Raw genomic sequence first — 26,957 nt, 5'->3', positions numbered from 1 at the left:
ACTCTCTGCGGCAATCCACAAAAAGTTTAAGAATTTACCTCATTCTGTCTGTACGGTTGTCTGCCTACGCAGCGACTGTGTGCGACCCTCAGGCCATCAAAACGCGAATACGCAAAAGGAGCATTTTATTTCGATTCTTTCTGGTCCGTACAACGCTCGGCATTGTGTTCAAGCCATGAAGAGCACGTCGAGACAAGTGCGGTTGTCTGCCTACGCAGCGATTGTGTGCGACCCTCAGGCCATCAAAACGCGAATACGCAAAAGGAGCATTTTATTTCGATTCTTTCTGGTCCGTACAACGCTCGGCATTGTGTTCAAGCCATGAAGAGCAAGTCGAGACATGATTCATTGCCCACTGCTTGTTTTTCGCTTAATACGAGGCACGTGCGGTACTGCATGGGGTAGTTTGTGCGAAATCAGATCATCAAAGTCATCGTTTGGAAGAATGTACCGAGCAAACAAAACTATATGGGCAGTTTTTTTTTTCTAATTGAACGCCACATAAGCAAAGCTGTTTCGTACTAGCACGCCGTATAAATAAAATTAATGAAGGGAGAACAATATGAAGACGCCATGAAAGAAGGACACGAACTCACATTTAAAAAGACGTGGAACGAGAGAAGAGCAACAGACAAACAAGCGCCTGAATCGCTGCTTTCCATTCAGTTCTCTTCTTTCATTTCACGCCTTTTGTTGCGCAGTTGTGACTTCTGTCATTAAGTACCAACTGACCCAACAGTAAACAATACCTGGACAATGAAAAGCAATGGATGAGGATGAGAAGAATGACATTGAAAAAAAAAATACACTTGAGGGTGTCATTTGGCTTCCACAGTTCTTGCTTGGACGAGCCTTCCATAGTGTGCGAGTCCCGCCAACTGGCCCTTTACTTATGCGTGCTGAGCCGACAGTACACTCACCGCTTCCGTCAACGGAGCGGGTCGCGCAAAAAATCACGCAAAAAAATGCGTCATATTGAATGTAAAAGAGCGATGCGGCGGCATCGAAGTGCAGAGATACAAATATTATGTTTTCGAGATCCCGGACACTCCGTGCTCGTTCCTTGTACTGCTACAAGTCGCACAGGACAGCAGAAAAGGTACTTCTATTGGCACAGGACTAGGGTGAACCTTAAGCGCCACTACATTCCAGGACAAGGGACTGACAACAAATTTCATACCTTCGCACACTAAGAAGGCTGAAGTTCTCTCAAGCTGCATAGCTTCAGAGGAGAACTGAGGCATGCAGGTCAAGCGCTTAAGTTTCTAGCCGGACACAGCAACGTGTGAGGATCGACCTCCGGCTCAGGATACTGTTACACCCATCGGAGTCGTGAGAAGAAATTAGCAGGGTGGAAGGAATGCCATCTTTGTACTTGCTTCGTTGCTGAAGCTCCGAAACCAACCCTGCCGTCAACACACAACCTCGGATTGAAAACACGATGCGTGCTGAAGAAGAAACTCGGTAGAACTGGGGCAACTGTGGCCGGCCACGATTCGGGAAAAAAAGGTAGGCCTTCGAAGAGACTGAAGCTTAGGCCTAGCGCTGTGGTACAGCAATGCCTACACCGAACGATGCCTTTGTGCATCGGGACCACAGAAGAACCGAGGTGGCGTCGCGGGCGGTAGAGGAACTCGAGTACCGCAGGATTCTACAGCGCCGTGTCGGTGCTTCTGGACACTTCATGGAAGCACGGAGAAGGCGCCGCTGATCTGGGGCGAAGGTGACGGTGCGCTAGAGGTTGTTGACGCTGATGATCTGGTTGATCCAGCCGATGAAGGCGGACACCTTGACGTAGACGCCGGGCACGTCGGCCCGGCCACAGCCGAATCCCCAGGAGACGAGGCCGGTCAGCTCATAGAAGCCGTCCACCAGGCACACCATTGGCCCGCCGCCGTCACCCTGCGGGACAGGAAAAACAATGTACATTGACCATAAAAGATTCCCTGACCGACCGACCGACCGACCGACCGACCGACCGACCGACCGACCGACCGACCGACCGACCGACCGACCGACCGACCGACCGACCGACCGACCGGCCGACGGACCGACTGAACTGGTCGATTGGCCGTTGCGCCGGGACATGCGTCTGATGACCGCTTGCGCCGACGCTGGGTCCTTAGTTTTCGACGCCTACATTGTACTACTCTTCTGCAATCTCCTTCTGCACTGCAGTGTATCATGATTTAGTAATGTAGGGCCTGACTGCAGCAAAACTGCTCTTTGCACAGACCTAAACGTGTTTTGAAACAACCTTTAAACATGGCAAGCAAACATTCCCAATAACTAAATCACGTGCGGGACGAACAGTGCAAATACAGCCGCACCAATATCTGTTGAACACCTACAGCTTCGTTTAGGGACCCGTTTTTCATTTCGTGTATATTTTCGAAACCCTGCTCTTTCTCGCCATGATATGATGATATGATCCTTTCTAACCCGTCATAGTGGAGAGGTGGCAGTTGTTAGAGGGTGTATCCGTTCAGCGCCACGAACGATGGGGTGCGAACCGGCAAAAAAAGCAGGCCGAGCAAGCCAGCATAGCCAATCGCGTGCCCAGTCTACGAGAAATATACTTATAAAGCAGTCACTAGGAGGAGCATCGTGAGCACGTTGCAGGGCCGTCAATGGGGCGTGGCCTCCAGCGAACGACGACAGGAGTGTTTAAGACATGCTGAGAGGCACTTTTAGGTCAATGATGAGCGCAAGTGTAACCATCCAGTTCGAAAACTCCTCTTTGTCTTCTTGGTGCGTGATTCCCCTGAAGGTAAGCTTTAATGCTGCAAATATTTCTCTGTTTTGAGAAACAGCTAGCTCAAGGCTCCTTTAAACGTGAAAGTTGTCTGAGAGACGGACTGTACAGCAGAGTACGAAAGTATCTTCTTTCGGGTAAGGCTTTGAATGAATTCAGTAAGCAGGTCATTAGTCCATGAATCAATGTCTAATGAAAATTATTGCCTTGCCGTTTGTGTGGGCATCTTGAAGCCTTACGACGGCATAAGCATGTTTGTTCGCCTGGTCACGTGATGTAGCTCGCGTAGCGCGCATGCTAAAGAGTATGCGCGCTATACAGCACGCCATTTAGATGCTTACAAGCACTTCATCCAAGCTACGTTAACAGATGCGTAGGGCGGGAAGAAACGTGTATTTGAAGACAAGCAATACTTCTGGGACAACCTCCAGATTGTAACTGAAACCACCGCAGTGCAGTTTTTCTGATCAGGTACACTGTCATACATAGAAAAACGCTCAGACTTCACACATATCGATCTTTTCAGCTATCTGAATGCCAATAGAGAATCGATGCAGCTGTCTGTCGTTTCCAGATGTACAACACCATACCCTCTTCGTAACGCATTTACAATATAAAGCTCTTTGCTTTGAGATAGCTAAATTATTAGTCAGCAAATGGCAACGACTAACCCGTTAAGATGTCTTCACATGGTTGTTGCTTTCTTTCAATGCGTTTATAATGAGGCGCAGTGAAATAAAGAAAAGCGATAAAAAAGAAATGAGGAGGCTGGCCAATAGAGCAAAACTATTCTACCCATAATTACGGTATTTCACTATTTCAGGGAATCTGCTCGTACTAAACACGGATACTGCGAGTCACCCCTACACGAAAACACACTCTATGAGCGAGACCCATATTTTAGATGCCTAAATAAATCCTGCTTGCAAAGTACGTGAAATATGCGCGACAAGCATAAAAGCTCTCATGCTTGAGTCCGTTACGATGTCTATGCTCCTTGTAAGCTTTCGCTCGTGCCCAGCGCTGTTTGAACCATTGCCGGCGCGAACCCAACATCGCCGCCGCCTGTCGCCTAGGTCCTTTAATTAAACGGGCCCCATAACATTGGCCAATAAAGTTGCTGTATACCTGGGATCCGCTTTACGAATATTTTCCAGCAAAAATCTTTTTGAATGAGTCTTGTAGAAGCTGCGTTATCTGCAGTCAAAATTTTAATTGTAGCATAATCATTCCTTTTTCCTTCCTCTCGTCGCTTTTTGCACGCCTCACCGCTGGCTGTCTCGCCGGGTGGCGGAGCTTTCTGACACGCCGGGGCTTCGCCACTAACTGGCCGCTGCCGTGGTAGCTGCGTGACGTCTGAAAGCATCTAACCAATCGCCATCGCTAACCGACATCATCATCATCATCAGCCTGACTACGCCCACTGCAGGGCAAAGGCCTCTCCCATGTCTCTCCAATTAACCCTGTCCTTCGCCAGTTGCGGCCACCATATCCCCGCAAACTTCTAAATCTCATCCGCCCACCTAACTTTCTGCCGCCCCGTGCTACGCTTGCCTTCTCTTGGAATCCACTCCGTTACCCTCAAGGACCAGCCGTTATCTTGCCTTCGCATTGCATGCCGTGCCCAAGTCCACTTCATCCTCTTGATTTCAACTACGAAGTCATTAACCCGCGTTTGTTCCCTCACCCACTCCGGCCTCTTCCGATCTCTTAACGTTACATCTATCATTTTTCTTTCCACAGCTCGCTGCGTTGTCCTTAACTTAAGCTGAACCCTCTTTATTAGCCTCCACGTTTCTGCCCCATAGGTGAGTACCGGTAAGATACAGCTGTTGTATACTTTTCTCTTGAGGGATACTGTTAAACTGCCATTCATGATGAACCGACATACGCGGACGCTTACCACAGAGGAGAGCGCGAGTTTGAAAAATTTGCCGGAAAGGGCTCGCTAACTAGAGAGCGCGATTGTGCGTTCTCTGCTACATGTAGGAGCGCATTATTTCGCTCAGGTGCTCTTGACAACACAACCTTGCGAGCGATTAAGTAAGGCAACATACTATGCTCAAAGGGCGTTTCAGAGCCCTTTTAAGCTATCGCCGAAACGACGCGTGATGAGGGTCGTAAGTGGAGCATAGCGCAGACACCGTTACCTGCTAACGATTAAATCGGCGCACGTATAACAGATGGCGCCACTTTGAGTGTTGTGGTAGCCGGTGCGTGAACGCACAGGTTATGTACCCTACCGCACTGGTGCATGGGGTAGGGCGTAGATCGTCATCGTCACCGTTGTCGCCATCCCTCACCCGTCCGTTGAACGCTCCCAACTGCTGACTAGGCAGCAGTACCGCTGCAGCCGTATAAAGCGCAGAACAGATGAGTCAGTGAAGAGATAACAACCGTCCTGCAGGTAGGGGACACCACGCGTTTGACACGGGAGCAGACAAGGGCTTGACTGTGTCCACGACGGCAGGTTTATGCGGCGTAGACGATTGGGGCCATAGTCGCCTGAACCTGGCGTCTGGAAACGCAAAAACCAAGACGAGGCGCGCGAGATGAATTGTTGTTGTGCCCTTGAAGAGCTGAAAGTCAGCGCCGTGGTCTGCCTCATCTTGTATGTCTTTGTCGTTGTGTATTGGGCTGCTTAAAGACGCCAAGTTAATGAGGTAACACATAAATGTGAGAAGGCAGCCGAACGCTGCGCGGAGTCTAACATAGAAAACAGAAAAGAATGCGCCAAGGGGGGTTCCCAGCACAAAGAAAAGAAGCGGCTCATCGCGGTAACACGTAAAGCACCGAAATAGGCAACGGGCGCTGTGTGCGCTATGCACATTCTAAACAAAAAGGAGTAAAAATGGAGTAATCTGTCATGTAGTGCACTCCCTTTCGAAAGGGAGTTCGCTAGAAGGCAGATTCTTTCCTTTTAACACCCATACAGGCGTATTTAATACTTAATATGCAGAAAACCGAAGAAATGTTCAACGGTCTCGGAAGGGAACAGCAGCTTGCAATTAGTAACGAGGTGCTCGAGGAAAGGTTTGGTTTGGTTTATGGGGTTTAACGTCCCAAAGCGACTAAGGCTATGAGAGACGCCGTAGTGAAGGACTCCGGAAATTTCAACCACCTGGGGTTCTTTAACACGCACTGACATCATCGCACAGAACACGAGCCTCTAGAACTTAGCCTCCATCGAAATTCGACCGCCGCGGCCGGGATCGAACCCGCGTCTTTCGGGACAGCAGCCGAGCACCATCATCTCCAGCTGAGCCACCGCGGCGGCTCGAGGTAAGGAAATACGTCTACTTAGGGCAGGTAGTGACCGCAGGTCCGGATCGCGAGAGCAAAATAACAAGAATAAGTATGGTGTAGAGCGCATTTGGCAGGTTCTCTCAGATCATGAATGTCAGTTTGCCAGTGTCGCTCAGAAGAAAAGTATATAACAGCTGTATCTTACCGGTATCCTATGGGGCAGAAACGTTGAAGCTAACTAAAAGCGTTCAGCTTAAGGACAGCACAGCGAGCTATGGAAAGAAAAATGATAGGTGTAACGTTAAGAGATCGGAAGCGGGCGGAGTGGGTCAGGGATCAAACACGAGTTAAGGACATCCTAGTCAAAATCAGAAGAAAGAAATGGCCTTGGGCAGGGCATGTAGCGCGAAGGCAAGATAATCGATGGTCCTTGAGGGTAACAGACTAGATTCCAAGAAAAGGGAAGCGTAGCAGGGGACCGAAGAAAGTCAGGTGGGCGGATGAGGTTAAGAAGATTGCGGGGGATAGGGTAGCCGCAACTGGCGAAGGACAGGGTTAATTGGAGAGACATGGGAGAGGCCTTTGCCCTGCAGTAGGCGCAGTCAGGATGACGATGATGATGATAGGCGTATTCGTGTTTAGAGTGAGCTGGCGTAGACGCAGCTGATAGAAGCGGTACGTCCTGCGGTGAAAGGACGTGGTCGAGACCAGTTCAAAAAGCGCAGATAGCGCCATTACAGAGCCGTCCTGAAATGGGCTAGCCCAGTCCTGCAATGCATTTCAGGCTTACACCTACTTCCGATTATTTGTTAGACCATTTTTTTTTGTTTGCACGCGCCTTATGCAATGAGCATGAGTAAGCGCGACGTCGCGAGGATAACATGCATTGTAAAGCATGTTTTCGCGGTGAAAGCAAACGCATACAGGGAACCTGCGCTGAATTTTTCCGTGTCGATTGCAGCACCGTAACACACAGCCTAGCGAGAGAAGCAATCAGTTTTCGGACCACCCGTAGTGTTTTTCCACGCCACCTTCTTGAACGCATTGCATTAAGCTTCGCGCTCTGTCGAAGCCGCGCATGGCATGCGTCAGCTATCTGCGCTACGCCCGGAGAAGATAGGCAATGAATGTTATCAAACGCAGGTCTCTAATAGTTCAGAATATGCTCTCGCGTCTGTAATGGCCCGGGCGTTTGACGGCAGTAGGTTTTAGTCGCAGAATGGAACAATAGCAGTGCCACCTGGACAGCGCAGGTTCTCTGGAGCCGTATTCGCAACTCGGTGATCGTGAACGATCCGTTTCTTTATCAATGAAGGTTTTTGTCTGGGCAAATTCACTGGAGAGCCATCAGGTAGTATATGGCTGACAGAAAAAAAATAAATGGGGGACACTTCTGTGCCTAAGAATGTGACACGATAGCTTTAATTCCTTCCTTAAGCGGCCCGAGGTCCTTTTTGCATATCAGTTCACAGACATGGACACTGTCGGACAAGACACACAACGCCTTCCTGTGGCCAAGTCGAACGAACGTGTCTTAGGGGCCAGAGGGTAGCGCGTCTCAAGGGGCATGGGCTCGATTCCCATCTGAGCACAATTTGTATTTCAGTACAATTAATTTAGTTTGCGTGATTAGCTACCATAATTACAATCGAGTCATGTTGCGAGCTTATGTTCAGAACTTATGTGACGCTTTTATCACTTTTCAGATCCGCCGCTCCACGTGTGACATAAGTGCCTTTTCAACCAATCCGGATGTTCTGGAACGCTGCCGGGCGCCGTCGAGTTCTGAATTGAACGAAGATTTAACGCTGTCGCATCAAGACTAATTGCAAGACGCAGGGCAACACATAGCAATTTTTTTTTGACGGGCGCGAATTAGTTTATATATATATATATATATATATATATATGAATGTCACAGTGACCAGATCGGTTTCAAGCATACTAGAAATCACACCCAGTGCACAAACCCTACCATTCGTTTACCGGCAAGCAGCTTTTTGAGGAAGAAGTTTTTCGCCGTGTATGCCTTCCCTTCCCGCCTTTCTGAGCTCAGCGCAGGGCCACAGCAATAACTGAGTGAAACTTGTTCAAACATCCTGCGGGGCTTCTCGCTGTCTGTGTTCTTTCCTCCGATAAGGAGGCAGAAGGGCGAACAGATACTCAGAGGCGCGGCGTGCAGTGCACAACCCGGAAGTGCCCGTATCATCGCCCACGCAGCCGTAACGAGGCAGCTGCAGCGATAAATGCAGTCTAAAGAGGCCGTGAATGACCTTCGCTAACTGACGGTGCGGTCAGGCACTGCGCTGGCAGTGACGCAGTTATCGCGGAATCACGAATCGGTTCGCCGCGTCCAGAGGTGCTTCTTTGAAGGCACGTACACCAGACCAAATCTTTAACTGGCTCGAGTGTTGCATCGCTAAAGGCACCTTGTAAAAGGTTCTTTTCGGCTACGCCGCGGGCATATTCATGCTGTAATTTGACGCGTGAGATGGAATTTCCTGTTTCCTTTTTGTTCATGTAATGTTTGAGTGGAGCACTTGTGTGTTGAGATCAATGTTATCAGAAATATTCATCGTCTGCCACTACGAAGAGCCGAAACAAGCGGAATACGCAGCAATGGTTCTGGTGGCGTGTTTGCGCTTACTCTGAGTAAACGGCTTGTCCGCCATGAAAGGAGTGGTAGTTTACCCAGAGGAGGAGGCCATATGGACCAGAACCATTGGTGCGTATGCCGCTTGTTCTGGCTCTTCGTAGATGCGGACGATTCGGATTTCTAATAATTTTACCCAAGCAGTCAAGTACTCCACTCGAATATCACGTGAAAAAAAAAAAGACCTCCAAATGCCACCTCACGCATCAAATTACAGCATGAATATGCTAGCCGTTTAGCCAAAAGCAACCTTTTACAAGGTGCATTTATCAATGCCACTCTCTATTCAGTTAAAGATTTGGCCAGGTGTATTTAACGTACGCGCCTCTCCTATCGTGCGATAAGATCAACGGTGACATTATGGGTCGGCATATTATAATGATTCTTTCCCGAATAAGGGCGCCCCTCATAGCCTGAGTCGCTTTGGGACATTAAACCCCAATAAACCTTCCCGAATAGATATTTGAAATTCCCGCCTTTTGTCATTGGTCTAAGCGACGCCGCGCCCTGGGCTTTAGCCAGTAAAGAGCGAAAGCGGGGCTTAAAGGGAGACTGAAGCACTTTTTTTGAAAATCAGGCTGGCAGCGGCGTCCTATAGTTTTTCATGCTGTATGCTCGAATATCGCATCCAAATAAGGCAAAAACAAGCGCGAATTGCCTTTTTTAGCAGAAATATGCGGCCTCTGCCGCGGGGCACGCCGCGCGGCGCGCCGCCGCCCGTGATTGGTCAAGCGAGGTCGTGACGTCACTTTGAGGACTGGAGAAGCTGCCGATGCGGATCCGGCGCTGCGCTGAGTGCAGATCGCAGCTTTCCGTGGCGTTGTAAAAGCGAATACGGCGACTATTTTTTTACTGACCTCTAAAGAAAAGGATACTACAGTTTGTTCATTCCACGTATCACCTGAAAGCAAAAAAGACACGAGCAAAAAATTCTACGCCTAGCACAAGCATACGCTAGCGTGAAAGACACGTACGCAGATCATGCGTAAAAGGTGCCAGCACAACCTCGGCTGGTATTCTCGGAAAGGAAGGGGTGCGAACAATACTCAAGTCAATTACCACCACCGGACGCCTCCTGGCTCGCCCGAAAGAGCGTCATCCTAAAGAAAAGGCCCAAAGCGCTGTGTACAAAAAATCCTATTCTCACTACCCGGCGTAGGTTGGGGCAAGAAAGTATTTCGAGGAAACGATGAAGCAGCACAAAGCTGATGTCAAAATTAGCGAAGCGCAGTGGCCAAGCACTGCGAGGCATGTGACCACAGGATATTGGTAGGAATCATTGTGCGCTGGAAACCAAGCTAAATACGCGCACAAGGCTGCTGCTTCACTCGTGGCGCGTTCAGCAGATGCCAGGAAATATTAATCGCTGGCTCGGAAACGTTCGCCCTTCCTAGATTTGCAATTTATGTTCAGTGAAGTAGTGGCCAACTATATGTGTGTTTAAAAGCCAAGCTAGCTGCAACTCGTTCGCTGCCACAACTTGAAGAAGAAAGCGACTAAGGTTGCGAGACATGATGTTTTTTTGCAAAAACTTGGTTGGCATTCATTTCTCTGTTAAATTTGCATCCGAAATCAGAACGTCGAACGCTTTCATCTTAATCGCTTAGATACGATTAAACGAGATGCCGCATATGAAGAGCTTCAATGCTTGCTTGCTTTGCTTTATTGTGTTTTGCTTTGCTTGCTTGCTTGGACACGTTGAACCGAGTACAAAATCACTAACCGAGCCTTGCTGAGCACGCCTCAGGTGGTCTGGCCGCACCTATAAGCTGAGAAGAGCAACACATGCTTGAGCCTCTATTAGGTTTCTGCAGGGGCGTGTTTCTAGTGAGCATGTTTCTGCTTTTAGAAGAGGCGCTTCTTCGAAATGGTGACACGCCTCTCATGCGCGAGGAAATGAAAGGAACTGCGTCATGGTTCAGCCGCGACCGAAATCTCCAGAGATCACATTAGGGACAAGCTCTGCATGTAGCCGGTGTCACGAAAGTGCTTCGAGCAGAGTACGCTTGCTTTGGTCGGCTTGAATTCTTCGTCAAAGCAGCGAGCGCTTGCGCTGCGAGCGTATGATCTTGCGGAAAACAGTGGAAGACGACACAGTCGCGGGCGTAGTTGTTCGCGGACACGAAAGTAGAGTAGTACCTCGTGTTGAATCTGATTCTCAAGGTCGGCTGACAAGCTTTGTACGTCACAACGCACGCAGTACGAGGAACAACGCATGCAGCACGAGAAACAACGCGCGCTGAAAGCTCTCTCGGGTGCGCCGAAGTATCCCCGGCTCCTCAACGTGACGTCACGTTGGCCGACATGGACGAGGTTTCCCTCTCCGCTGTTCTCCTCTCCTGCGGTCGCGCGCGGCGCGGGAGATTTAAACATCGCGTTTTTAATTGGTGATTGCGCCACTGTTTTGGCCAAAATCGAAAAAATAATTTCACAGACATGATCAGCAATGACACTACTTCAAAACCCTAAAAAATTAGCTGATTCGAAAACCGCCTCAGTATCCCTTTAAGCCGATGGTGAATGGCGGGAAAATCAAGATCTGCGTGGACGCGGTTTCAGAATCGCTATATTAAACCGGCCTTGTTTTCTATGGTGGCATAGGGCGCGGAATGGGCACAAACTGAAGGAAAAAATGCAGGCTGGGTTTAAGGGGACTTTAGGTAAAATCTGCTGAAAAAGCTAGCCAAGCTATCGTCTTCTTCAACAAGAACGTAAAACAATATTGGAAATAAAAATTAATGTCTATTTTGTTTAGTGTGGCATGAATTCATTTTTGAAAGGTACCTGGACTAAGCACTTGGTAATACAAAGAAAATAAACAAGGAAGGGGGAGAATCAGGGGGCTTAGGCAACGATTCGACAAGAGGGTTTGTCTTCGTCTGGCGAAAGCGTTCATCAATGTTTGTTTTGACTGCCGTTGATATCCTATAGCAGCCGTGTAGAGCAATGTGTACAGAGAACGATAAGCGTATCATCGTTCTGTTCTTTTTTTGTGGCCTTTTTGCGCGTATACCCATGGAGTGTGGTTGTGGTGCCATTATCAGGGGTGGATAAGCGGCCAATTAACTAGCGGAGGACGACTAGAGGGGCTGAGGGCGGTGTGCGTTGCACATTGCATTTGCTTTGCAATGAAAAATGCAAAAAAAAAGAAGGATTGAGGGGGGGGGGGGGGGATGTGGTTCCCTATGAGAATACCCTTATGTTTTCCTGACAGACCATGTCTTTCTGCTCGACAAGAACATCGAGCATGGCTAAACAATAGCCTTCAAGCCGATAACGGCTCAGCAATGAACTCTAAACCTTTTTTTTTTTTCTGTCATTTTGAGTCCTGTATCTCCAGCCTCTTCCTACAGTTGTACATAAATCGTCTAAACGTCCTAATAAACTAATTTAACTGAATTATAACGTTTTCTGCATGGTATAATGCATTTCGCGAGTGAACGAGGAACTCTTCTTATTTGAGTGCTTGGACCATACGAGTTGAGCGAAACAACTCAAAAACGAAGCGGCTTTTTCCCTTCGAAGGACTCACTTCCAGCCAATGGCATCGGCCGATCATTATGAGCCTGCTAGCGTGACAGCGCAGGTAGTGGCAGATCCATTGTCGGGCCGCCCCCTGCATTGTCACACTTACAGGGTCATGGGAACTGGTCGACGCCATTGGCTTGAAGGTGGTCCTTTGACGGGAAAAAGACGCTTCAAACTTGAGTTGTACCCGACTATAGTGGTGCGTTCGCGGCTCGGCGTGGACATTTTGATAAGTGAATTAGACAGAGAGTATCTGCGAAAAGAGCCAGAAAAATAGCGAGAATAACAAAAACCGCGTTAATTTGTGCTTTGGTCGATTCATACCAGAAAGATATAGAAAATAAAAAAAATGCAGGCCTGGTCAACGCTACTTGGAAGCCGAAAGAAAAATACTACATAGGACCAGTATCAGTGACATCGTTGTTGCAAGTCACAACCAAGCGTTGTGTAATTCACCTGAAGTAATGTCTCAGAGAACGTTGCACTGTGATAAAGATATATTTCGCGAACTTCCACTTCCTACGTTTTAAAATACTTGTGGCCTTTGCCATTTTCTTTCGCTTACCAGTGCGTGAGCCCAGACTTTCACTGGCAGAGCTACCCGATCGGAGCGGTGGGAACAGATGCGGAGGTCTAGACTGATAAGGGCTGGCAGCAGGCCTGATAAGAGCAGCCCACAGGGATGCGAACGTGTCGCCATACCGTCTGTTTTCCAGCGAGACAAAACGGCTTGTTGGGGGCGTAGAATAAACAGATAATCTGGCGAACACATTCGTCTGCCTGCAGCTTTGTGGAGTACGTACCCGCGTCGCCTTTGAGCGAACGCCGCTGACTTGTCCGGGAGCGGACAGTCGTCGTTTAGGTCGTATTTTCTGTAGCGCGGGGAGTCATATCGACGTCATTGTTTACGTGCATGTGCAACATTCCTGGACAAAAATTATGAATATTAGAAAACTGTAGAGTACTGATATAGAAATATTGAAGATAATGGTCCAATCTTCCGATATGTAGCAAAATCTTTCGTAATTTGTCCATCGCTCGCATCGAGCAGGTAAGAAAAGTAAGAAAAGTAATGGGGGACACCTTTGAGGATAGCAAGAACATTAATAGCAAAAAAAAATGCAAGCCTGCCGATCTGCGGATACATTGATTGTTATAGTGAAATCTGACAAGCTATGAAAAAATTGCGCTCATAAACGGTTTCCCGTTCAAAAATGCTTTTGTCCAAAATTGTTGTGTATGGAGGTCAAGTGTGTGCACTGAAGGTTGTACGCTTCGTTAACAACGGCTGTTCATTCCGAACTAATGCCGAATTTCTTGTTAAACCACTCCGCAGCTCCGTTTAGATAAACCGAGACGACAGATAGCTCTGCGACCCTCCCCTTCGCTTCAACATTTACGAGCGCTTATTTCTATCGATGCCGCTGGCAACCGGCAAGATTTCACAGTGCAATCCGCGAGGAGTTTAAGTTATCAGGCCTGTCAAGCACTTCGTGCGTAGAATCCCGATGTCAGCCACGGCACGCAGTGTCATTGAGGCCGTCCGTCCCCGGTAAGCGACATCCTTCACGAAGATGGCTGCCGTACGCGGATCCTGGTGGCACCCACCAGGGTACGATGCTCTGCTCGGAAAGGAGGGGATGCTCGCGTTCTTTTACGACGGCCAGACAGCGCAGCGTGTCGTGTCTAAACAAGGCTTTCAACCTCTTATCGCACCCCCATATCTGGCCTATCGGTGCCCTTGGGAATGGGTTATTCCGGCCCCAGGGCTATACCGGTGCCGTACCCGCGTGACGACCAGTCGGCTGCGATGGACATGCCCTGCCTGAGAGCTGTGCCATGGCGTAGTATTTACAAAATGCAAGCACTTGGCCAGTCTGCTTGTCATGCTGTTCGTCCCTCCACAGCTTTTGTTTCGAACGTGCATCCTTCAATTGCTGACAGCATCAGTTAAACAGATTGACAAAGAGCACGTGGGCAATACACACATCGCCCTGCGCACCTTGCGAACCATCCCGGGCACTGTAGGAATCAGAATTAAGCGATTCTTGAAACCTGTTTACTTCTCGAGCGATTGAACCTACAGAACATCAGTGGTAATAAGGGAGTAATTACTCATTGGCATCCACCCAAGCCCAGCCATACGGCTACAAAGGAAAGCTGTACAGCTTTCTCAGAAACTTCGTAGTTAAAGAAAAATTCGTCCTGGTCCGGGGACGAATTTTTCTTTAACTACGAAGTTTCTGAGAAAGCTGTACAGCTTTCCTTTGTAGCCGTATGGCTGCGCTTGGGTGGATGCCAATGAGTAATTACTCCCTTATTACAAATCTACTCCACCTTGGGGGATTCCCCTAAACATTTGACCAGAACATCAGTGGAGGTGAAGTACTGAACCCCGCCACTACTGAGCCCCTCAGTTTCACCACTCGTTTCTATTGATAAACCCCATACCTGCATTTGCCTTGGAGCGGTAATTGATATCACACGTTGATTTTTAGGAACGTGTATTCATAATTACTTTCTTTTCTTTTTTTTTTGCTGATCGCCCTGAGAGCTTTTGTTTCGTTTCCTAGCAGCTGTCAGGACAGATGCCGGCTTTTTTTGTTGTTATATTAAAGAACAAAGAAAGCGAAAGCCACGAGCGCTACCGTCGTACGCGTGTCAGGTTATCCCACAAGCGAGGGTTATGCATCGTAGAACGCTCCTGCAGTGCGCACTCGTTTCCTGCTTTGAAGCACTTGCAGCGATCAAGAAAGGAGTTAGGTCACAGTTGTGGACTGGTGAAACACATTGTGAATGATGTCGATAGCTGTGAGGAGAGACAGTTTGAACTGTGGACATATTTGCCTTAATCCTCCTTCCCCTCACCATTCCTTCCGAATCAATTAGACGAACTAGAACCAAGGAAGCCGGAGCGAGACGGCAGAAGGATCAAAGAAATCAAGTAGTTGATGTGGATTAGGACAATCTTTCCATAAACAAATTCCGTTAGGATAGAAATATCGAGAGATCTTTCGAGTTTGTAAGATGCGTGCACAAGGTTAGCCCAATGGCACAGGTTATGCTGAGAGAACATCACCAGCAGCATAACTACGCCCACTGGAAGACAAAGGCTTCTCTGAGTGTACACAACCGCAAATCGGCAATTTTTAAAGCATTTCATGCTTTAAGCTCATGTTCTCAAGAAACTCAAGAGAACATGGTCCGGGAATCGCGGTGGACGAAGTCGAACCTAAACCGAACTTTGCGAACCTTTCCATCGGAATGGTATACGGGATCGCTAAAGGAATGGTATACGGGATCATCGCCTCATCGCTAAAGGATGAGGCGATGATCCACGAGCAGAAGTGTATCGAGCGTGGTGGTGGGTGGTAGTGGTTTAGTTTAAAAAAAAAGACAAAAAAAGAAAAAACGCTGTTTTTGAAGGATGTGCAATTGCGGCTATTGTAGTTGTCACTGCCTGTATCTGTCACAATCGCTTTGGTTCTGCCTCGTCAGCTGTCTCCGACTTCCCCTCGACTTGCATCGTAGCAGTCATTTTGATTACTGTGGGGCCTTCTTGTTGGTTGGTTGATTGGGGTTTAACGTCCCAAAGCAACTAAGGCTATGAGAGAAGCCGTAGTGAAGGGCTCCGGAAATTTCGACCACCTGGGGTTCTTTAACGTGCACTGACATCGCACAGCACACGGGCCTCTAGAATTTCGCCTTCAAGAAATTCAGCTGCCGCGGCCGGCCTTCTTGAGCGGCTCGATAAAGCTGCCTTCGTTGATACTGTCGAGCGATTTTCTGCTCTGGCGTAGAACTGGATTGCCGTCGGCAGCACGTCCTATAGCGTGGTTTGTGTTATAGCGATTTGATCCCCTCACCACTCGCAAGCCGCCAAGCCAGATCTTGGGGCAAAACAACGAACAGACGCGGGGTGCTTATAAAAATAGAAGTGTGAGGGCGACGGAAAGGGTGTGGTCAGGTAGAGGTTGCACTCTGGAGCCCAATCAGCGTTGCGGATTGTATGGTGGTGTAACGCAGTGACGAGACCTTGAATGAGGTTCACTTTTGCTGTAGACACTCCGAGATTACACGTCTAGCTGCGCTGTTGACTTGTGGGGACGAGCGCCTCTGGATAGCTATGCACTTGAATGAGGTCGGCCTGCTTTAGCTGAACGATGGAGCGCAATGACAGGAGAACTAGGAGGAGTCTTCTGGACTGGGAGTTCTACGCCAGAGCAGGAAATCGCTCGACAGAGTCAACGAAGGCAGCTTTATCGAGCCGATCAGTAAGGTCCAACAGTAATCAAAACGACTGCTACGATGCAAGTCGAGGGGAAGTCAGAGACAGCTGACGACGCAGAACCAAAGGGATTGTGGCAGATACCGGCAGTGACAACTACAATTGCATCGATTGTGATGTGAAGTGGTCTGGTGATGTGGGATGTATGGTGTGGCGTGTGGCTTGGCGTGTGGTGAAGAAAGGTAACAGAGTATAAGTCGTCCTTTTTATCTTGTCGCACTGTGTCATGAGGCTTGGAGGTGCATAAACTTTGTCGCATGCTGCTTCACATTTCTTCTATTTAATCTCCGCCTCATTCGCGTCTCAGGCGTGACACCTTCACTGTAATCTAGTTCCTAGTCACTTAACCCTAATCCCAAGACCCTTTCATTCCTCTAGGCGGATGTCGTGCCCGCAGAGCTGGCGGTCTGAGCCTTATTCTGATGTGTCTATTCTGACTATTACTCTTAGACTGCATATTTTTCTTTTCTTTTTTTTTTCTCAAGCGTTGCGACAGATACAGTGATGATGACATTAATATCAATTTCACTTACGCATGATGACCGTGCCTGTAGCCACTAGAATTGTCCATTAGTGCACACGTACCACACTCAGATCCCCCTAACATTGATTGTTCTGTCGGTTCGATTTTCGCGATAATTTTTTTTTATACTGGGGTGGACAATATGTCCCCCCTGTTGATAGTCATCAATGCAAACACCAACCAGTGCAAGCTGACTTATTTGTGGTCACGGCCCTTGATATGAACTCTGCACACAGAGGTGCGAGACCTATGTCAGGGATGCCTTTCTTGCCTGCTCCTTTGCCCCTAGTGCGGCGAAAAACTTGATTACATATCAAGCGAGCCTTCCATGGTAGAAGAAAATGCGCTTCAGACGCGCATCTTGACAGCGACCGGGAAGGCGACAGCGAGTTTTCCGGCTAACAACAAAAATAGATGGAGGGGGTGGCGTAAGCAGAAACTCGGGTAAACTTTTTAACTCGTATAGTAAACCGCGTTCGCGCCTGCTGATATCACTTAAACGCGGCCGCAGCGTGTAAACGCTGCTTGTCTTTCCAGTTCGACAATCGCTATCTGCTGCCACGTGAGTCCGGGATCGCGGCCCGAGCCTCGCCTCCGCGGCGGGACCTCGCAGCACTGCGCACGCGGTCTTGGGCGCCCGCGACGCTCCGAGCAGCGGAGACGCGTCCAGATAAGATCGCGGGGTCGCTCCTCGCGATACGGGTGGGGGGCTCCCTCCGTGGTGGCCCTCGGTGGCGTCGACCTCGCACGAGCGATCGCGTGCGCTGTCATGCGCCCGGTCGTCGCCGCCGCCGCGTCGCGACTGTTCTCCCGACACGCGACCAGACGTCGCCGGGATGCATCGCAGGGGCTGCCGGCGCCCCGAGGACGGGAGACATGCACGAAAATATGCGTAATCCCTCGCATCTGCCCGCTCCCCGTCGTGTTTTCCTCGTTGACGAAGAAAGCGACGAAAATCTGTCTAGCCCCGGATCAAATCTGGGATGAGACAACGCCGCGGCCTGTTCGGCGACGGCGTAGTTGAAGCGCATGAAGCGACAGCGTTAACGGGCTAATGCCCAAACATGCGAATCTGCTCATCCTCTATACATTTCATTCATAGAATGCTAGGAGTTCTCATACAACACCTGGTGCCGTGCACAGTGTTGCCTCGGTTAAGCGATGCACCACTGCCCTGCGACGGCAGGTGCTGCCCCCTGTGGCGCTTGTGAGACCCATATCGCTATTCCCAAGCAACCTATCACGACCAATCATTAATCGAACTGCCACCGCATGTTGTGACGGCGTCGTCGGGAAATTGCGGGGTCGCAGCGGAGCGCCAAAACTAGGGGTGCTCCTAGGACCGAACTGCCCGCTTCCCACTTGGGCCCCGGGCACGTGCCGCTCTACTTTCATGTTCTGCAGCATTACGTAGCTGGCACCTAGGCACCAGCTGGGAGCGCCGAAGTCAGCGTCGCCGTGTTGTGGCGTGGGTGGGAGCTACAACGCCACAAGGTCACGTGACATATAGGTGGCTCACCTGCCACCTAGGGAAGCTACCTAGGGCAGGTTGCCCACACTCAGTGGGCAGAAAGAAGGACTTCACAGACAAAGGCTAAATGGTTGACAACTTGAAAACCACTTGAAAACGATGACAACTTGAAAAGGCGATCTCCTAATGAGGATGCAGGTGTTCGGAAGGAACGTTCGTACACTTGAAAAAGGCTGGTCCTCCAGCCGAAACGTCGTGAATAATATCCTGTTACGTTTCTCATTTTCTGCTGACTTTTTGTTTATATATATATATATATATATATATATATATATATATATATATATATATATATATATATATATATATATATATATATATGAGAGAAGCCAACAGCCACAGAAACGAAGGGACACGAGAGATTTTTTAATTAATTAATTTATTTATTTTGTGCTGTTGTTTGATTTAGAATATTACTGAATATGTTATCGCTTAAAGCCAATTGATTAGAAAAGCGATAACATATTCAGTAATATTCTAAATCGAACAACAGCACAAAATAAATAAATTAATTAAAAAATCTCTTGTGCCCCTTGTTTCTGTGGCTGTTGGCTTCTCTCATATTTATAACGAGGCCCTCATCCCCCTGTCATATATATATATATATATATATATATATATATATATATATATATATATATATATATATATATATATATATATATATACGTCACATCTGCGGTAACTCAGGACGTTCTACGTCCGCCGCTTATGAACGTGGGTGGCGCTGATGAACACTCTCAAGGTTAGGTTACTTGTAAACATAAATACCCCCGAAAACAGAAGACTTGACAGCCGTCGCCGTAGCTCAGAGGTAGAGCACCGGACGCGTAATTCGGAGGTCGTGGGTTCGGATCCCACCGGCGGCATGTGGTTGTTTTTTCTTCTGCTTTTCTAATCAATTAGATTTAAGCGATAACATATTCAGTAATGTTCTAAATTGATCAACACCACAAAATAAATAAATAAATAAATAAATAAAAAAAATCCCATGTGCCCCTTGGTTTCTGTGGCTGTTGGCTTCTTTCATATACATATATATATATATATATATATATATATATATATATATACGTGTATGTGTACATATTCGTTTGAATTTCGCGTTACCGAGTGGTATTGTAATTGTCATGTGAGTCTTCACATCGACGGTAAGTACTCAATTTCTTCTGGTTGTATTTTTATCCGTCCAGTGATCAAACTGTAGAATTAGTGGAAACAGTTGCCACATCAGCGCTTATATACGTTCCTATACCATAGGAGAAAGTTAAGGCTCCGCTTACAGCAGAAGAAAACAAAAGCGAATAAAAAGCCGGTTCGTTGTCTCTGGAAATACGCTTTAACGTCTGTTCCAAAATATCCTACCAAATCTTCTGCAAAATCTTCTGCATAATCTGCTGCATAATATATGTGTCAGGAAAACCGGAGTGAGTTCGTGCAGTTTGCTTAACGTGAAAAAGCACCTGCCTCTTCCCCGCCACTCGCGCCGCACATTGACACCGCCACGACATGCAAGGTGGCGTTTTTCTTATCGCTTGTCTCAGTAATTACGGATGGCTGAAGGGATTCTTGGGAAAGCATGACGCTCGAACCAGAGCGCGTCTGTCGCTTACACCTCTTCTTCCTGTGTTTATGGTAAAGTAGCGCTTTCTCCACAGATGCATAAAACTTCTGAGCGGCATAGTGACGAAGAGGGGTGCGGAAATTTAACCTTGAGGTCATAACCGTTACGTATAAAGCGCGAAAAACTGTCAGCGTCTCTGTCAGTTGTTCTATAGATAAACACGCTAGTATAGCGGCGGTATGGCACGTGTGGTTTAACGTCCCGAAGCTGGCCGCGTGCTCTGAGAACGCCGGAGTGAAAGACTCCAGATTGATTCCCTTGATCATCCCTCGATAAAATTACCTCGATCAATCATTACCTCATCATCAATCATCAATCGATCAAAGTATCATCAATCAATCATCAATCAATCATCAATCAATTGCCTCGATCAATCAAACTAAGTCTTCCCGATTTGCACATCCACAAAAAATAAATCCCAAAATTCGCCGCAAAATTTATCAGTAAACAACTGGAACGAGTTACCGCCTGATTGACCAGTCAGCCTTGCCAGTTTTTTTAGGCGTTTTGTAGTCTACGGTGGGAATTTGGGCGAGCCGGTTTCGATGATCCATGACAAAAGGAGCGCGAAAACAAGACGACGGGCGAAGACAGAACACACAACACGAGCGCTAACTTCCGTCTGAAAGAATCGCACAAGACCACGGCGAACGAGACCTGAGCCGATCGACGCGCGCATGCGCCAAAGCTGAGCAAGCCGCAGAATTCAGCCGGAACCCCCCGAAAATGGGGAGAAAACAAAAACCAACAAAGAGACAAAAATAGAAAAACCAAAGCAAACAAGAAAAATGGAGAGGGGGGGGGGCATGAAAAGATATAGGGTATTACGAAATTAGGAATGCCAGTTCTCGTTTGGATAAGAATATAGAAGGCTTGCTAACACACTGATTATGCAAAGTAGCTATTTGTGTAGCTTCAACGATTTCACGAGTTAGTCTAGCTTCTGGCAACGACAGAGCTTTTATCCAGAAAGGGCGTGCACCCGCACTCCTTGCAATGCAAAGCTAGACTACTGGCCGTTAACGACTTTGTGCTTTGTTGTGTTCACGAAGCCCTTCGATGAGGCACCTGCCAGACTGTCCTTCGAATAAATAAATTCTTACCACCTGTAGTTCTTTCGCGTGCGCTGACATCGCACAGCCTGCGGGTGTGTTTTGCATTTCGCCTCCACCGAAATAAAGCGTCCGCGGGACGCAAGTACTGAATTCATTCGTTTAATTGCGTTGATTGAGCGCGTTTGCTGAAAGATAGTGCTTCTTTATTGCTTCTTGAAAGATGCGCTGTTTACCTGACAGTCAGCCGACTTACCGATAACTATTGCGGCAAAATTTCTCGCAGGGGCGCTGGTCTTGAGAAATCAGTGGAGAAAGGGAAGGCCAGGAGAGTGCAGCTGGTTCTTCTGCTCTTTCCCGAAGCACAAGTGAACGCGGCCGTTAACTCCACTGGATATAACTCCACAGAATAACTCGACGGAAGTAGGCAGTGCCTTGGCAGAGCAACGCTCATCCACTCATGCAGGCCTCTTTCCCTCTTCCCTCGTTTTTACGCTGTTCTTTTTCCTTATTTCATTCGTCAACACGGCTCTCTGTCGTGCCCTGCTACATCTTCCTTCCCTTGGAATCCACTCAGCCTTACTAATAGACCAACGGTTATCTCCGTTCAGCCTTACACACCCTACTCATGACCTTTCGTCTTAGGCCACCTATGTATACTTGCGTCTGAAGCAAATATACAGGCATAAGCCGGCATAAGGTAATTATTTTCCCTAGTTTTACTCCGCTCCTATCGTCTGCCACGCTACTACTCACATACCACCAAATCACCCCTCATTACAAAAACAGCCGCTCACCACCTCACCGTACACTAGATTCAAAATAGAGTGCGGTCCGACGGCAGCTGCAGACAAACCGGTGCATCACACTTTACCTCCTTCATCGCTACCACTCTACATTGACCCTTCCACCCTGCTCAACATGTGGGGAGGCCAAGGACGCCCCCATACACTACCCGTGGGAACCCAACCCATGCCTCTTCTCCCTTACAAAAAATGTTTTAGACAGTCTATAGAGTGTCTATAGACTTCTGTTTATAAAGTCTATAGACTGTCTGTAGACAAATTGCAGAGAACAGTCTATAGGTAATACAAATGCCATAGACAGTCTACAGACAATCTATAGATTTATGGCCATGCACTTTTGGTAGACTTTTGTCTATAGACGGTCTATAGATTATTAATAGACAAACAGCAATATCTATCGGAAGTCAATGGAGTCAATAAGAAGTCTATAGACTGTCTATAGACCATTTGTATAAGGGCTCATGGAGGACGCTCTTATAACTGCTCGACCAGCTGACCAAACATGGCTAGTGGACAGAGCTCTCCGTGAGGCCCAAGCCCATGGACTCTTGGACAAGTAGGAGCCCACCCTTGAGGACCTTTAGTTTTTTTTTTCTTAAAATAAAGTTGTTCCCCCTCCTCCTCCTCCTACTTTCCCGTCACTGTAATAGAACTGACGCGGCGTCGCTTTAGCGAATGACTGTACTCACTAACTACACTCTAAGCACAAAGGAGCAAAAATGTAGTAAACTCACCTCTAGCGAAAACCATCTCATGAGAGTGTGTGCGCCAGAGGACAGCTTACTCCGTATTTACTACAATATAGGTGTATTCATGTCTAGAGTGTAGGGTGAAAGGAATAGAAATGAAATAGAATTGCAAGAGAATGTAATCATCATTCTGGCCCTTCATTCGTCTTTTACGCTTCTCTTCAGCCATTGTTATTGGCTGGCACTCCACCAGGAGAGCCCTGCAGGCGCAGTGTGGATAACTAGAAACAAAAGTACTGAGCAGACAAGAGAAGGGGAACGAATGGCTCGTTATGGCATGCATATAAAGGAAGCCAACACTCACCGAAACCAAGGAGCATAATGGAATGTATCAATTTCTTTAATATCTTTTTTAGACTGGTGTTGTTGATATAACATATAGAAACATACAGAAACAAAATTGAATGAAAAGCGCTTTTGCCAGAGAGAGAGAGAGAGAGAAACTCTTTAATGAAATACAGAGAATTTAGCCGGCGTTTCAATATCGCTGGCATGCTACTCTGCGTAGGAAGGGGAATTTGGGAGATAAAGACAGAAGGAGAGCAGCGTGGAAGAGGAAAAAAAACGAAGATAAAATGCGGCCGTGAAATTGGTACTAAGGATGCAACGGCGAGTGTTGTAAGACTCAGAGACGCTTCGCTGCGAGCTCAAGATGCCAGGAAACCTATTAAATCTGTATCCCTGCTGGTCAGAGCTGGGTGACGCTTCCGCTTTTGCCAGATGACGTCCTACGATTAGTAGGTCTTTGCATATCAAGATTAGGTCAAAACTTCCGAAACAGGCATCACGTCACGTGGCAGATACTAGTTACCGGTAAGTAGAAAACCAGCGGAAAGGACGCGTTCACAAGGAGGAGAAGTACACGGGACAACGCTGGAAACCAAACAAACCAATGACGTCCTGCGATGGAAGATCGTTCTTTATGCAGTGGGAATAAAACCCGGCTTTGCAGGAGAGGTAGGCGATGGTGCTGACACAGAAGGCAGCCTGGTCTGGTGGAGGCTGAACATGTAGAAATAGAACAGCGTTGTCCTGTGTACTTCTCCTCCTTGTGAACGCGTCCTTTCCGGTGGTTTTCTACTTACCATGCACCAACTGGCCCAACAAGCTACGCTTCTTCAAAACTAGTTCCCGGCTTTGTTTGGACGTAGTGCGTATGACCAGTCGCTTTTATCGTGTCGCCACTCGTCGCAGTTGTCATGTCAGCAGCTTAGTAAAAACAGTTGAAACCGCACTTTAACTTCGGGCATAACAAAGCATGCTGAACTGTAAGACTCCTCAAAGACGCTTCGCTGCGAACTAAAGACGCCAGAAACATGTTAAATCTCTGTCCCTGCCAGCCAGGGCCAGAGCAGTCCGCCTTCCCAGAAAAGATAGAGTTGACACCGCTTCCGTCACGTGTCAAATAGCGTGCCAAGTGCCCTCTTTCGCTGCTTCCTTTTTTTACTGCCTTCCCCCTTCTGAAATGTGCCTTTTTCACTGATTTCTGTTTGTAAACACCGCATGAGGAAACGCAGGCGCTGACCGTGACCCAGGCCCTTCGGGTGATAAGTAATAAATTATTCACCAGCGGATTGCCGCGTGTTCACCCAGGCATGTGACACGTTTTCAAGTTTGCGCACATTTTTCTCTTTGTTCTTGCACGTTTTTTTTTCGCGAATATCGCATGATATGTTAAATTATCGTGAAGACTAAGTGGAACTATCCTGAAGATTAAAGCAAATCAAGGGTGATGTTTGTTTCAATCAGAATGCCGTGTGGATACCGCAGGCCTTTCTGAATCGGACGCAGTGCGCAAGTAGTCCACAGCGCGCAGCCGCTCACGCGCACAAACACGCACACATGCATGTGTGCATGTCTGCATGTCCGTATGCTCGCACACATAATGAGACACCTTTGATTGCTGCAGCAAATACAATAGGGCCATTTCTTTAACCTACACCAGCTACACCAGTGTAGCAAATGTCCAATACCTCCAATGAAGCTTCGCTACACTGGTGTAGCTGGTGTAGATTAAAGAAATGACCCTAATGCCTTCTCTCCCTTCACTCTGCGTGTTTAAGAGAGTGAGAAAGAGTGCAAGCTGGTAGAGGGGAGGGTGAGCGTAGAGGCCCGAGGTCACAAGCGCAAGGAAGGCAAACACTCTGGCGCTGTGTATCGCTGCCAAGAGTCAGCGTAAGCAAAGAGCGCCTTTTCACACGTCTCTCAAACGAGTCAACTCACATCAGCTAGGCAAACCATTTCTTACTCAAGATTTGATGCGCGAGTTACCATATCACATTCTCGACCTTATCCCATCACACCCTCATCGCATGGCGTCATCTCATCAGTCGCATTGTCTAAAGAAGATTGTTTTCAACACTATGAACCACATGTTTATTTCAGCACAACACAAGGTGTCTTCTTGTACCGATTACTCGGAGGGGATAATTGCGATGGTTGTGTACTGTAAAGCGCAGGAATAAGTACGTGGGCTGCTTAGAAGCTTTATAGTTACCTTGTCCCATTCGCGTACGATGCGGCAGACTACCTTGGTCAGACTAGGCGCTGTCTCAGCGAACAGCCTCGTGAGCACGATTTCAGCGTCTTTCCTTGTGTGTCTGGCCATCGTGGCACTGAAGTTCAGAACTGGACGAAATGCTTTGTTCAGTGCTTGTATTGTGTTTGCCAAGAGCTGCGAAAAAGTTTCGCTGTAGGTCACTGAAGCAGCGGCTGTAAAGCGCTTGGGTTACGGGCGTACGCATACTTTTATTCCATGAATTTCACGGGAAATAAACTGTATGGCTAGGGTTCAAGGCTATCGCCGTGTTGTGTCCCCTTATTGCTTTTGTGTGTGTGCGCCCCCTCCTAACGACCACTCGCATTCCCCTCCTAACGACAGTTCGCATCCTCCTCCTAACGACCACTCAATCCTCCTCCTAACGACCGCTTGCCCCTCGTCGCACGCTGTCGCCGGATGCCCTCCCACGGTGCGCCCCCGCACCCTCCTCCTGTTCTGGGAAGCCACTCCCTGCCGTGGACGCTTCTCCACTCCCTCCTTTCTTCGGGCGGCCAGTTCGGCTCCTGCCTCGGTCGACGCTGGTCGCACCCTCTTCAGCTTTAAATAAACGAAGTCTTAAAGTACCGTGTGCGTCTTTCGCTGCATTCAACACAGCGACCGGACACGACAGTGGCGACGAGAAAGTGGATTCGACCCGCGCTACGCAACGCTATTGACAAGCCATGGCTACGCGAGGGTTTCCCAATCAGATACCAGAGTTCAACGGCTCATCGTGGTCATCGTGGGTTGGACGCCTTCAGTTCTACTTTGAAGCTAACAACATCACAGACCCAGCCTTGAAGAGGGCCAACCTGCTGACGCTGTGCGGGGAGCAGACCTACGATACTGTCTGCGCCCTTATTCAGCCAAGCACACCAGCGGCAGTGTCTTACGACGACATCGTAAAAGCGCTGCAAAAGCACTACGACCCAAGGCCATCCGAGGTCTACAGCCGGGCTCGCTTCCAACGACGAGATCAACTGGGAGGAGAAACTGTGAGCGCCTACGTAGCCGCGCTCAAGAAGCTCGCTGCCGACTGCAATTTTGGAACGCTGTCGACAACAGCTACCGGGCAGGAGGGAGACGCAGCTTCTTCTGCTAACACCACCATGCTTCCCTTGGACGTGATGTTACGCGACATATTTGTGTGCGGACTCAGTGACGAGTCACTGCAGCAGCGCCTGTTCGCTGAGAAGGACCTCACATTCAGCAAAGCTTACGACATCGCCGTTCGAGCGGAGAGCGCCGGTCACCAGCAGAGAGGGATTCGCCGGAACACCGAGCCGGTACACCAGACAAGCAACCAGGTGCGCAAGCCTTCTGTTGTTGTAAAATCGGTCAAAAAGGCACAACGCTGCTGGCGGTGTGACGACCAACACAACCCCCAGGGATGTCGATTCCAGTCAGCCACGTGTAATTTTTGCCACAAGCGAGGGCATATCGAAAGAGCATGCATTACGAAACGGAGACTTGCCAAGATAAAGTCACCTTCCCAGCCTAATCACAGCGTCAACGCCTCAGAGAATACGCCGCTATCTGATCTCCATGGAACAACATCAGCAACACCATCTGTGTTGTACGACCTGAACACCATGAATCTCGGCACGCGACCGAAGATTTTTACAGAAGTAAGCGTACATCACCAGCTGATTAAGTTCGAGGT

The 26,957-nt window shown here is 48.3% G+C and overlaps 1 protein-coding gene across 1 annotated transcript in view; it reads right to left on the bottom strand.

Annotated features, from left to right (window-relative positions):
* Positions 1-254: 254 nt before the first annotated feature.
* LOC149339054 (uncharacterized) overlaps positions 255-26,957 on the bottom strand; it is a 63,130-nt gene continuing 36,427 nt past the window's right edge. The window contains exon 8 of the mRNA XM_089550394.1: positions 255-1,902. Coding sequence (XP_089406520.1) covers positions 1,735-1,902 — 168 coding nt within the window. The 3' untranslated portion in view covers positions 255-1,734. The remainder of the gene's footprint in view (positions 1,903-26,957) is intronic.

The sequence above is a fragment of the Amblyomma mixtum genome, chromosome 6, assembly GCF_055824585.1.
Source record: "Amblyomma mixtum isolate Tamu chromosome 6, ASM5582458v1, whole genome shotgun sequence".
NCBI classification, from domain to species: Eukaryota; Metazoa; Arthropoda; class Arachnida; order Ixodida; family Ixodidae; genus Amblyomma; species Amblyomma mixtum.
Note: the sequence above shows the minus strand (reverse complement) of the source record. Positions and strands in the feature narration are given on the sequence as shown.